This window comes from Zychaea mexicana (genome assembly GCF_025766255.1).
Source record: "Zychaea mexicana strain RSA 1403 chromosome Unknown BDB00scaffold_38, whole genome shotgun sequence".
NCBI classification, from domain to species: domain Eukaryota; kingdom Fungi; phylum Mucoromycota; class Mucoromycetes; order Mucorales; family Lichtheimiaceae; genus Zychaea; species Zychaea mexicana.
The window spans coordinates 179,427-193,625 of NW_026516701.1; the positions used below are offsets into that span (position 1 = coordinate 179,427).

The window sequence follows — 14,199 nt, forward strand, 5'->3', positions numbered from 1 at the left end:
ATGAATCCTCAAGATCTTCGTAAAATATTCAAAAGAGTATTCAACACAGCTGCAAACAATTATATGAAAGGCGTAAGTTAATTTATAATTTTTCTTCAAAAGAGAATTTAAATAAATCGAATATCTGACCATTTTTTTCGTTACAGACTTCTTTTTCTAGCGATGTGGATTCGATTGATTGGAGCAAATTCTCTGATGAAAAAGCAACCCATTTGAATTCTACTAGTAGCAGTGTTACTCGTCAACCTTTAGAGGTATTTATTTTTAATCGAATTCTAAATAATATAACCACCTTAATTTATATTAACTATTACTATTATTGTTATTATGTAAAGGTTTCAAAAGTTATTGATACCTCACTTTTAGACCCAGTTAAAAAGTACTTAGAACAAAAGGTACTGTTACAGTCGCTTATTAGTTATACTTCACTCGAAACAAGCTCATTTTAACATTTGGTTTTGTTATTAATTAGAAAAATGGCTTGAAACCAGTACTTCCCTCTATTCCTGATACTCTTTCTCCCAATGGCCACCAAAAACACCTCTTCAAGTATTGTGTTGAGATGATAAAGTGCGATAAAAATGTCAAAACTGTCGATGGACCTTTACAGTAAGTGGTTTATTTTGATTTTGATTTTTATTATCTAAATATAAAGATTGTATTGTTAAACATGTGTTATTGTAGGCTTGGCTTATCTGGTATCATTAATACCATTACAACAAATGAAACGATTAATATCAAGGATTACCTTGGTGAAGGAAAGTTCCAAGATTTGGCCAATATAATGATGAAAAAAGATATGAATAAACGGTGTTTCGATGATCATGCAGATGCTATTGTGAAAACTGTTTTAAATGTAAGCAAATCGAGGATAAAGTAGATATGAAGAATGACCCTTATTATAATATATATATTGATATAATATGCATATATTTATAGAGTTATGATGAAGGAGGTATTGTTGGTGCACGTAAATACATATATAAGAAAAAATTGGAATTGCTGGATAAAGATGGTTACACAATTGATTCAATCGAGGTAAAAATATTTGATATTTTTACCTACCTGTAAGTGAATTTAATATGTTTCCCTACAATCAAAAATGGTATCTCTGTCAACCCATTTTATTTATAAATGCGTCATTTTTTAGATTCAACATGATACAGTTTGACTTTGACAGCAAGCACAAATATGTAATGACAGAAAATGAATCATTTTCACGTTGGCAATTTATCATTCGTCTTGTGATGATAAATGTAAAGGAAATAATAAACGTAAACGAGCTAATGCAACTGTATTTTTCAGGGGTGAAGCAGTCTCACAAGCAACAAAAAATGAAATGCTCGACGCCCTTTCAACTTCATCATTTGGTCGAAGGATCGACATGCTTGTTATGACCCAATCTGAAGACGGCGAAGAAGGATGCGTTGAACTCTCTGCTAACGAGCACAAAAAAGGTGATGCAGAATTCGAACTTGTAACTGAGCAACAATCCAAGAATATCGTCACCAACATCTGTATCTTGTCTCAATTACGAAAACGATTTGGGGTTGATATCAATGTTAATTGTAGCACCAATCCATTGATAATGGACGTAATTGGTAAGGAAGGAGTGGAAAAGTGTGAGAAAAAGCATGTTATAACACCATAATTCATGTATTCACCCAATTTTTTTTCAAGGCCTTCGTGCTTATTTATACAGTGTTGCCAGAACTGAAGATGTATTTGTTGCATCGAAGGTTTCGAATAACTATGTTGTGTTGCCCACTTCTTTAGCAGACTTTGATGAGTTTATTGAGCAAGAAAGTATGTACCTTTTACTAAACTATTCGGTAAGTTGTTGTTACTGCTTTTATACTACATATGTATAAACTCCTTAGCTATTAGAGATAATGCTAATATAAAGTTTATTGTTATATAGAAATATATCATTGATGCTGCCAATGACATCGTTGGTTTAATGGATAAGACAACAAAAAGACGATTTGAAACTATCATGAATGATCAGGTCGATAAAGAAAGCCCAAGGATCTTTTTCGCGGATAACAAAAAACCAAAAACAACTTAGTGGTGACATATGATATACCTACTTTACTACACTCTACATGAACAATAATCATTAGTTTGAAGATGAAACCATTGTAAAATATTTACCTGAAACCCCCTTTGCATAAACAATAACACTCTTTAATATCAAATAAATAAAAATACTCACATGCTGGCTATAAGCCTCGATGATACTCATTCAACTTCTCTTCAACATTTCAAATATAAAACATCAACAGTAAAAAAACACCATAAGTGTATATAGTTACGCATCGCTTCAGTGATTCCAAAAAAGAAAAACAGTCGAGTTCACTCGAACCCCAGGATAGTAAATAGAAAATTAAACCAAAGGAATATGGCGGTGGTTGAAGGCAATGACGGAGGTGAAGCGAAAGTAAGACAAAATAATCATGACCTATGACAGTCAATAATGACACAACAATTTGCTGATACACTGGGTAGAAACCATGAGGGTCTCAAGCAGTAGTCAAGAGCTTATTCAAGAAGCCAAAGTCAATCCAGATTGGCAAACAGTTAGTGTTATTTGACATCATCACCAATGCACAAGCAAACACCGCCACTAGACAAAGGAAAATGTAATAAAGAGGACACTCGGATGTAACCTTTGCGTCCAGAGGGAAGATGTGCTTTTATGTAGAAAATGGAAAAAGAACAAGCTAGCATTGAATGCCTTTTTATTGTAAGTTATACATATATCTATTTGTTAGCATGCTATTAAATAATACCCAGTTATCAATAGCGTCCATTAATTGAAATTGACACTTATATTAGTAAAAAACAACTCATTCGACATCATGGTTTATCAAATGCTAAGGAATGTAGTATACTTAGTGATAAAATAATTATGTATGCGTGTGGCGTGCTTTGCTATATATAATTGACAATGATTTAGTTTATATATTTCGCAACTTTTTTTAAGAATGGTGTAGTGCCTATATTGTGCCTACTGCTGAAGCAACAAACAATAGAAGTAGTAGTATTCTTTGTGTAGGCTACATTGTTGCTTCAGAATTTCTTATTTTCTAGTTATTAGCTAATTACAAACTTTTGTGGATAACGTACGAGATTTATCACGACCAGAGAAAACTCTAATGCTGTACCTTTGCATAGCTTGTTATGTCCTTGAAAACCATCAGTGTTTTTAGACCTTGTACGTACTATTTATACTGTACTAGCTGAATGCTAGCTTTGCCATACTTTGTTTCCACTTTGGTTCCCAGGATGCTATCATTCAATGTGAGTACGTCAGCTTCCTAAACTAAATAGTTACCGTCTTCAATGTCTGTTGCTTAAGCACATGAGTAAATATATGTATATCACATCTTGACTTCTGAAATACCCATAAAGTAACAAATCTCATAAGGTGTAATGATTCTATCTATCCTCAAGCCAGCTATAAAATGTTGACGAAAACTACTACTGGCTCTATATGAATCAAAGACCAGTCTGATAAAAACTCATAATAAATCATTGCGAGGGTGCTTTCACAAATTAAATAGATAAAAGTGCTTGTATATCTTTATTATAAAATATATCAAATTGTCAATGTAACAGGACTGGCATGTAATATCATTTTCATGTGACAAATTTTCTGGAGAAACCATTTTAAAAGATTAACCACCTCCACAAAATAGAATAAAAATGCAGGATCAAAATGGAAATAGCCATTCCATGAACTGAGGATTCCTATCGAATAAAATATCATCCATAGAAAATCACCGCTGTTATTATTACTGCCGCAAATATATAATATATAGAAGTCATTACCAGTTTGAAATAAACAATACATGTCGAACTAGTGCGTGAACAACAGGTGAAAATCTGGTGCGTAGGCAGATAATCAAAGCTGAAGTTCTTAGAACCACAAGCGAGGACTAGACAGGGGCCATTAAGGATTGCCATCTAGGTTGTCGCAAGAGCTGCAACTAGTTTATAAGCATCATGTGTCAGTACATGAGGATTCCTATCGAATAAAATATCATCCATAGAAAATCACCGCTGTTATTATTACTGCCGCAAATATATAATATATAGAAGTCATTACCAGTTTGAAATAAACAATACATGTCGAACTAGTGCGCGAACAACAGGTGAAAATCTGGTGCGTAGGCAGATAATCAAAGCTGAAGTTCTTAGAACCACAAGCGAGGACTAGACAGGGGCCGTTAAGGATTGCCATCTAGGTTGTCGCAAGAGCTGCAACTAGTGTATAAGCATCATGTGTCAGTACTTGAGGATTCCTATCGAATAAAATATCATCCAGTTAGAAAAGCACCGCTGTTATTATTACTGCCGCAAATATATAATATATAGAAGTCATTACCAGTTTGAAATAAACAATACATGTCGAACTAGTGCGTGAACAACAGGTGAAAATCTGGTGCGTAGGCAGATAATCAAAGCTGAAGTTCTTAGAACCACAAGCGAGGACTAGACAGGGGCCATTAAGGATTGCCATCTAGGTTGTCGCAAGAGCTGCAACTAGTTTATAAGCATCGTGTGTCAGTACTTGAGAATTCCTGTTGAATAAAAAACCGTGAAACTAATGATTTATCATATAAACAAATTGAATAAAAAGCCGTGAAGCTAAAATGATTTATAATATAGACAAATTGGAGCAAAATCTACCAGAGGGTAAAGCGAAATTAGTTTCGAAAAATAGCATTGGAAAGCCCTTTTAAGTAGCTGCACTATTTAAAAAAAATATAAAGTATTAGTTAATTACATCAAGGTTTTTTTTTTTTTCATTGAGCAAGACTTTCGTTGTTGAGATATGTGAATGTGTAAGAAGCGTTTGTTGGCTGTGTGTTATGTAGCAACCAATTTTATTTTATTTTATGTCTGAGTTTTAGAGAGACTCGTCATTATCTTTTTATAAAAAAAACCAGAGTTGCTCGAGCGACCAAATTTTTCCTTGCGTAGACCAAATTTTTACATATAGGAGTTTAAACATCTGTTACACATGTCTCCTCTACTATCTTCACTCCTTCGGGAGACCAAACTTCTCCCCACACCAATTTCAGATTTTCCTTACAATCTGTAATTCCTTGCGTAGACCAAAAAAAAGTGGAAGTGTAATTCTTTGTGTAGACCAAATAATCATGTTGCCTTGTAGTGACGTTCAGTAAGTGAGATATAATATCGAGTGGTAGCCATTTACCACGCAGGTTTGACATTTTCTTTTATTGAACATTGTTCTTTTTCTTTTTTTAACAGAAGAATATAGAGAAAGAGAAAAAAAGTGAAGATTAAATGAAAGTGTATAGGGATATGTTGGAGAAGATAATGTATGGTTCTGCTTTTTATTCATCAGAGTATATGATGCTCTTGGTCGCCCTAATCTTCACTGTCTGAGTCATCGTCATCTGGATATTTAAAACAGCCGTAGTCGACGCTACGCTCCATGCGGAAAAGCGCCATGTTGCTGAGGGGACTGTATTCTTCTGCTAGCCTAATCGTGCAATCACAATCTTCTTCTGTCTCACCGGCCGTCTCAAGATCTTCCCTAATAAGGCGCATACCGACCTCTGGAACAAGAACAGAGGCTATATATTCCGGGGTATCCATCGGTTTGATGTGCTCATTCGCAGCATCGATCTCGTGTACCAGCATGTCTTGGAGTGTTTTTGCGATTATTTTTTTGCCTTTAAACCCATAGTATCCAGGCTATAAAATATAAAGATAATTGTTATTATATCATAGGTTCTACTATGTATACATTTCAATTTTGCAAAACTTACCATATGGTCTTTGAAAATGCTCATCTTTAACATTGGATTTTTCGCAGCTCTGATGCTCGGTGAATTTTTGTAGTATTCTATGATCTTCTTCTTGAAATAGCTTTGAAACGGCTTATCCATTATCAAATCCTTGAGCTCGTCTATCCATTTTGCGATCCGTTCCGGCAAGGCCTCGAATTCGACCAAAGGGAATTTGTTCGCTAGGCGCATTGACTCGTAGACCATAATGTCGAGATGCGGTCTACACCAAGCAACATCATTCTGTCGATGAGGTTTCTTTACTTTCGAATGCGGAAAGACGCTGAAATAATTGGGCGACAAGGATGCTTGTAATGGTGTAGGCAAAGGAGTTGAGCACCTCCAGCAGGCGATCACTAAAAACCATTAGAAAAATCAGCTACACGTCGTTGAGCTTATAACAGCAAAAAGCTTATATACTTGCCTGGTTCCACTTGGTCGAATACCTCCTGCATATGATGCTCTTCATCAAGCGTGTATGAAGGCGTCGGTGCTATTAGCTGGTCGGCTTTCTTGTACAGTATCGATATCGTATGCTTTCTGTTTTCTGTTAATATGCTTTCAATAGAATCAGGATCGGATGCAATTATCTGCACTTGATTGCCGGCCAAGTTGTCCATGCGTGCGAGGAATCGTTTGTTTCGGTGTTCGATTATAGCCACGGTATAGAAATGTGCTCCTCCTGATGACGTTGAATAAATCCTTGCATGCAATACATATTCTTCCGATATTCCACCTTCGTCGTCTGTGAGCATAAGCCGGTAGGGAAACATACTGTACTGTTTTTCCACCGCTTCAGCAGTTTTGCCGATTTGCTATGTTGGGGGACCACTGTATACGTTTTTGCTTCAGAAAAAAACGTATTAGTAACAAGTCGCCTTGTTATGTACGTCGGTTTATGTGACTCACAGACAGGTTCCATGTATCCGCAGCACGACATGCTTACTTTTTCCTCCTGTCCTACTTTTTTTACCCATCCTTTTGCCTTCACACAAACGAAAAGGCTTATATCTTCTCATTATATATGTGGAAGAAGGCTAATAAGCAAACGGTTGATGATTACAATAGAAATGAAGATGTACGATGAAAGGGATCCAGTAAGTAATCTTTTTATATAATATCATATTCGGGCGTAAAATATATCGGACCTCACGTGAGGGACCATAATCTGTGGGGTTCCTCAGTTGATTCTATTCGAGTAAATAACACCCTTTTGTGCAACCGAGTCTAAGGAGCTCAGCCATTTCTTTATAACTACCATCACAAACAAATTTGTTTAAAAATGCACAAAAAATATATGGTGTATCATGCTGCCAAGGTTATATGATGGATCCAAAGGAACTGAGGCGCAAATGGAAAAAGGTATTATTCTAGTACTTTGCAAACAGATGTCAAATCAATTTACCTATATGGTTACCATAATAAGAGTTTTTTCCTAAGCCAGAGAATAGATGACGATGATAGACAAAACAAAGTGCCCAGCAGCATCCAAACACGGCAATAAATAGGTTGACTTAATAGATGCAATCAAGGCACAGTACTGTATTTGTTGTCGCGGAATCTCACTATTATCGTCATCTACTCTCTGACTTTGAGCAATATATCGGGTGTAAACTACGATAATCTGCAATGGCACGTAAATTTTATATAACTAGGTGTTACCCCAGAAAGTTTTCTCAGTAGAATTCGTGCCTATAAAATATGGAAAGTAACATAGTGCGCGCAGTGCCCAGGTGCACTGCACTGTCAAATTCTTCTTGCAATCACTTTTCTCATTTGCCTCGCGTATGTCTCGAGCCATGCATCTCTCGTGAAGATAACTAATTTGTTACGAAAGAAGTTATGGTTTTAGTGATTTTGCCATGTGTTATATTAGATACACGATCGCATTCCATTATTAATGCTAGTAAAGCACGCATCATCGAGTGTAGTAAATAAACGACTTCTCTAAATGAAGCATACAACTCAGGGTCAGCAAAGACACAGTAACGATTTTCTGTTATCTATGCTTCCTCTGGTACATATTAGCATTTATTTGTAGATTTAGCGTACTTAGTAGTGTTACCCGGAGAACCACCCATAACAAATAAACCAAACATACAAAAGAACCACACACCAAGCGGCAATCAGAATACAATACATAACTACCGCAGTAACAGCAAGCAACCGCAGCAACCGCAGCATGAATTATCTTAGACATTATTAAATAACCAGAAAGATATGATATAAACACCCCATCATTTTTATTTGAATAAAGACATTGAATATCTACCTCCCACTTTTGACTTAACTTTTCAAGTGTTGTTTTAAATCACTCAAGACCTGAACACGGCTTGTTTTATCTTACATATTGTTTATTGCTCATAACTGAAGCTAAATAAACTCTTCTATTAAAGACCAGACGTTCCTGCTCTTATTTCTCATTTACTTGGACAGACGTAGCATTCCTGATCCTTATTTCTCAATCTTTTTGGACAGACGTAACATCCCTGATCCTTATTTCTACTCACTGAGCTTAATCAAGACATCAGCTCACTACTATTTACAACCTTGGACATAACCCATCCACATTTTACTTTACTTTACACTCATATCACTTCACAACCCGTCTGTAATAAACGATATTATTACTGGTGCTCACTACAAAACATACACATAAACCGTTACGCAACTACCTGGAATACCCCAAATTCACCGTAACAGTAGTATGCGTAGAGCAGCATTCGCGCCTGTCTTATCATTATTCTACAGTACTAATAATTCTAAATCCAACAACATTAGCAGTATGTTTGTTCTTGTGGCGCACACAGTCGTGTTCTATATTAAATAATTTTTTTTGAGAGGTGAGACCCGGCTACTGCGTATCAACCTCTCGAGTGACACGCTATTATGAATACTATGCAACTGTGATACGCGCGCGTACCGTGATTCGAACAGTCACCTCCGCCAATTGAACAGCGCAAAAAGGAGAAAGGGGCATTTTTTTAGTTCGCGTCTACATTCTTAACCTCTTTACCATGACCATTTCCGACGAAGACGAATTTATGAATGCCTCTAGTGGCTCTGATTTCGAGGATGCTGGTGCAGAATCTGATGAGTACGTTCCAGAAAGGCCTAAGAAAAAGGTAAGTGTACCACGATCTACAAATAGATATATCCATATTTTTTTTTCAACCCATCTCCCGTTGAGACGCGCGTGTCTTTCTAAACTTTTTTTTGTTCAATTCTTTATTTTTTGTTTTGCAGGCCAAAGTGACACCACCACCAAAAGCGCCTAAAGCGCCTAAAGCACCTAGAACACCAAGAACTCCCAAACAACCTAAAGCACCAAAGGAAAAGTCAGTACCCAAAGCGACAACAACGACGACCAAAAAGATACCAGCAGCTAAGAGTGCCGCTGCCAAAAGTGGATCAGGAACGCTCGACTTGTTCTTGAAGAACGATGCGAATGCCTCATCGCCTGCACCAGCCTCTAACGATGGTGATCAAGTCATGGCGGAAGCCAGCAATTCGACTCCCGAACCCAATCCAAAGAAAGCTGCTGCTACTGCTACTGGAAAGCGCACTGTTGAAGAGATTTACAAAAAGAAGAGTCAGCTGGAACATATTCTGTTGCGTCCTGACACTTATATCGGATCCACTGAGGCTGAAGAGCAGGAAATGTGGGTCTTTGATTCGGAAGAGGAAGTCATCAAGCGCAAAACTATCAAATATGTGCCTGGTCTTTACAAGATTGTGGATGAAATTCTTGTGAACGCTGCTGACAATAAGGTAAAAAACGAAGACATAGTGTCTTTTTGTACCTGATTTGATATGGTTTTTATTTAACATGGTAAATAATAGATCCGCGATCCCACCATGAATACTATCAAGGTCATCATCGACCGCTCGCAAAACCTGATTTCGATTCACAACAACGGCAAGGGTATTCCCATTACCGTTCACAAAGAAGAAAACGTTTATGTTCCTGAATTGATTTTCGGCCATTTGCTTACCTCATCCAACTACGACGACAGCGAGAAAAAGATCGTCGGTGGTCGTAACGGTTATGGTGCCAAGCTCTGCAACATCTTCAGTTCCGAGTTTATCATCGAGACGGCAGACAAGGAAGAGAAGAAGAAATACAAGCAGATCTTCAAAAACAACATGGGCGTCAAGGGTGCGCCACGCATTTCCGACAACAAGAAGGGTGAAGAGTACACTCGAATCACCTTCAAGCCTGACCTTGCAAAGTTCAACATGACGGAAATGGATGCGGATTTCGAGGCGTTAATCAAGAAGCGTGTGTATGATATGGCTGGCACTGTTGAAGGTGTGTCTGTCTATTTGAACGGCACCAAGATTCCTGTCAAGGGCTTCAACAAATACGTCGATCTGTACACCAAGACCATGGAGATCCGTAATGCCGAGGGCAAAAAACCCATCATTCACGATATCAGTGCGCCTGATCGTTGGCAAGTCAGTTTTGCTGTCAGTGATGGACAGCCTAGCCAGGTAATTAAAAAATGCGGGTGCACAAGGGAGAAAAGCAACTATATATGGAATGGACCAGACTGACTAACCTGCGATGTATACCAGGTCAGCTTTGTCAATTCGATCTGTACAGCCAAAGGTGGCATTCATGTGGCACATGTCGTGGATCAAATTGTCAAGGGCCTTCTCCCTGAAGTTCAAAAGAAGTGTGGTAGCAAAAACGTCAAGCCTTTCACGGTCAAGAATCACATTGCCATCTTTATCAACTGTTTGATCGAAAACCCAACCTTTGATTCGCAGACCAAGGAGAACATGACTCTGCGTCAGAGTGCATTTGGCTCAAAGTACGAGCTAAGCGACAAATTCCTCAGCCAAAGTAAGTTGTCAGATTTGGATGTATTTTATTGAAACATAAAACTAATGTGTGCTTTAGTCGCCAAGTCCGGTATCATTGACAACATCGTCCGATCATTTAAGATAAAGGAAGAGGAACAGATGGCCCGTGCTGACGGCGGTAAGATGTCTCGGTAAGTGAATTTCTCTGGAGATGTTGCACAAGAACCCAAGATCGTTAAGAGCTAATAGTCTACACCTTTACCATGGAATTTCAAAAGGCGTCTAAAGATTCCCAAGCTTGAAGATGCCAACCTTGCCGGTTATAAGCCTCATAACAAAAAGTGCACGTTGATCTTGACCGAAGGTGACTCCGCCAAAGCACTTGTGCTCAGTGGTCTGTCTGTGGTCGGTCGCGATCACTACGGCGTCTTCCCACTCCGTGGTAAGCTTCTTAACGTCCGAGATGCTAACAACAGCCAAATCATGAACAACGCGGAAATTGGTTATATCAAGCAGATCTTGGGCTTGAAGCACGGAAACACATATACGAGCGTTGATGATTTGCGCTACGGCAAACTCATGATTATGACCGATCAGGTAATATATCAAAAAAAGGTGGAAATCTTGTATTAGGTCTGACCATGAAATTGCTCTTTGAATGTTGCTCTTGTTAGGATCATGATGGTTCTCACATCAAGGGTCTTATCATCAACTTGCTTGATGAAATGTTCCCATCCTTGCTCGATATTCCTGGTTTCTTGTTGGAGTTCATCACCCCTATTATCCGGGTTCGTATATATTGCTTCTCCGGTATTTAAGTGCCGTAATTGCACCGATGCTCATTTAGTACTATTGCTCTAGTGCAAGCACAAGCGCACCAAGGAAGAAGTCTCTTTCTTCACCATTCCTGAATACGAATCATGGGCTCTCGCGAATAATCAAGACAACAGTTGGCTTCCCAAGTACTTCAAGGTAAAGCAGGAGGATGGTACTTTACAGTGCTCGAGAATGCAGCACGAATATCTTCTTATGTCTTTTGATTTCCCTATGTATGATGGTAATGACAGGGTTTGGGTACTTCTGACCGTGCTGATGCTCGCAAATATTTCTCGGCACCTGAGATCCACATGAAAGAGTTCCAAGTGCCTGATACCGATGATCGCGGCCTTATCGACATGGCTTTCAACAAGAAAAAGGTCAATGATCGTAAAGACTGGCTCACTGGTTACTCTGTAAGTTGACAATAGGAGAGAGAGGGAAAAGGAATAGCCTGTATGAATATAAGTATTTTTAACCAACTATAACTGTATTCTGTTCGTATAGCCTGGCATTTACATCGATCACAACGTCAACAAGATCAAAATTTCTGACTTTGTGAACCGTGAGTTGATGCTTTTCAGTATGGCGGATAACATTCGATCCATTCCATCTGTCATTGATGGTTTCAAGCCCGGTCAGCGAAAGGTTCTTTATGGTGCGATTAAGCGTGGCAAGAACACTGAAGTGAAGGTATGGTGTGGTACCTAGCTACATAAAAACATGAAGATAATTATGTGAAATTTCTAACATAGTTTCTGTCCTAGGTTGCGCAATTCGCCAACTATGTTGCTGGCGAAACGCAATACCATCATGGTGAAAACAGCGTGGCATCCACTGTAATTAATATGGCACAAGACTTTGTCGGCAGCAACAACATTAATCTGTTGGTTCCGTCCGGTCAGTTCGGTACTCGTCACGAAGGCGGTAAGGCTGCTGCCAGTCCTCGTTACCTGTTCACTCGTCTTTCCAAGATCAGTCGAACCATCTTCCACCCGGAAGATGACGATATTCTGGACTATCTTATCGAAGAAAACAAGTCGATTGAACCGCAGTGGTACATGCCTGTCATTCCCATGGTTTTAGTGAACGGCGCTGATGGTATTGGCACTGGTAAGACTTGTTTCCATGCTCTTCATATACCTAAAAAATGCCATTACGATCTTCTTAGTTGATAATAATATCATACAATTGTTTCTAAAAAGGCTGGAGTACAACTATCCCTAACTACAGCCCTGAGGATATCGTCAATAATTTGATACGCATGATGGATGATCAGGAACCAGAGCCAATGAAGCCATGGTATCGCGGATTCAAGGTAAAGTATATACAACGAGATTTACGATTAGCATAAAGGCAAACTTTATTTTGAAATATTTATGCAAAAAAAAAGGGCGAGATCACTACTGCCTCTACTGCTGGCCGATTCACGTGCAACGGTATTGCAGAGGTCACGGAAGAAGGCAACATTAAGGTCACAGAACTTCCTGTTCGTCTATGGACCGACACTTTCAAAGACTACCTCGAAGTCTGTCGTGATCCCAAGGACAAGAAACCAGAAATTAACATCGTCGTAAGTGATTTAGCTATGCAGCAACTCTACCAATTATCGCGTATCGACTTACTGTAATTTTTCTTTTGTATGTAGGATTACAGTAACAACTCTACAGATTGTGCTATCGAATTTACAATTCAACTCGAACTTAAGCAGCTCGAGACGGCCGAAAATATTGGTATCTTGAAGGCTCTCAAAATCACATCCTCTCTTGCCACTACAAACATTGTGTGCTTCGACAAGGATGGTCGACTCAGGAAATACGAAAGCGCCGAGGAAATTCTCAAGGAATTTTATCCTATTCGTTTAGAATATTATCAAAAGCGAAAGGTATAAAGACAGCACCGTATTTAACTGAGAATGGTTGATAGAAAGAGGAGAACACAGAAAAAGAGATTGTATGCGTGGTTTCTAACATGTCTTTTACGACCGTAATGTCTAGGACCATCTCGTTCACGTTCTTAAGCACGAGTTCTCCCAACTGGATAACAAGGCTCGATTCATTGAGCTGGTTATTAACAAGGAGCTCGCCTACGTCAATCGCAAGGAGGAAGATGTTGTTGCTGACTTTGTGAAGCATGATTTGCAGCGTATCTACCCACTCAAGAAGAGAAGCGTCTTGGCCACTGAAGATGCAGACGAGGACAATGCAGCCAAGGAAAGCGGATCTGGTTATGAATATCTCTTTTCCATCAGCGTCCGTGGCTTCACTCGTCAAAAGGTATATACAATTCCTGCCTGTGTCCTATCTTGCAAAGAATGCTGAGAAATTAATACGCTACTTTTGTAATGTATTCAGGTCGAAGAGCTTCGAAGGCAACGAGAGAAGAAATTGGAAGAGATGGAAACAATCCAGGCTACTACGCCCAAGCAATTCTGGAGGAAAGATCTCGAAGTTATCTTGGCTCACTGGAGAGTAAGTTTAGAATTACCTACTATGTATCTAGAAGTGGACTCTTCAGCTTAATCTTCCACACTATTCTATAACAGGAAATTTTACGAGAGGACGAAGAAATTGCTGCCAATGCAAAGCCATTAGCAACATCCAGCCGCAAGCGCAAGCGCGTGGCAAAGAAGAAGGCGGCCCCCAAGCAAGAATCACCACCGTAGTTTACATTTGCTTATATGCGTATACAACATACAAATGACAGAATACATTAAAGATTGTTTTCTATCTAACGAGAACGAAATGAA

At 38.7% G+C, this 14,199-nt stretch overlaps 3 protein-coding genes across 3 annotated transcripts; 2 read left to right on the forward strand and 1 right to left on the reverse strand.

Moving 5' to 3' along the window:
• On the forward strand, nt 1–2,068 carry BDB00DRAFT_872558 (uncharacterized protein; the record flags this gene model as incomplete). The annotated part of the gene is made up of 9 exons (XM_053126975.1): nt 1–72; nt 147–254; nt 336–395; nt 473–609; nt 685–856; nt 940–1,067; nt 1,306–1,601; nt 1,681–1,832; nt 1,922–2,068. The coding sequence occupies 9 exons, from the start codon at nt 1–3 to the stop codon at nt 2,066–2,068; spliced, it is 1,272 nt and encodes a 423-aa protein (XP_052979517.1).
• A 1,504-nt stretch (nt 2,069–3,572) lies between these two features.
• Nucleotides 3,573–3,968, reverse strand: BDB00DRAFT_824143 (uncharacterized protein). The gene has a single exon (XM_053123584.1). The coding sequence runs from the start codon at nt 3,854–3,856 to the stop codon at nt 3,602–3,604; it is 255 nt and encodes an 84-aa protein (XP_052979518.1). The 5' UTR covers nt 3,857–3,968; the 3' UTR covers nt 3,573–3,601.
• A 5,349-nt stretch (nt 3,969–9,317) lies between these two features.
• Nucleotides 9,318–14,115, forward strand: BDB00DRAFT_763950 (DNA topoisomerase; the record flags this gene model as incomplete). The annotated part of the gene is made up of 16 exons (XM_053119432.1): nt 9,318–9,596; nt 9,669–10,319; nt 10,404–10,674; nt 10,732–10,825; nt 10,913–11,231; nt 11,309–11,422; nt 11,496–11,606; nt 11,702–11,866; nt 11,958–12,143; nt 12,218–12,563; nt 12,656–12,768; nt 12,844–13,023; nt 13,099–13,335; nt 13,448–13,726; nt 13,805–13,921; nt 13,996–14,115. 16 exons carry the CDS (start codon nt 9,318–9,320, stop codon nt 14,113–14,115), a joined length of 3,582 nt encoding a protein of 1,193 aa, XP_052979519.1.
• Nucleotides 14,116–14,199: the final 84 nt, after the last annotated feature.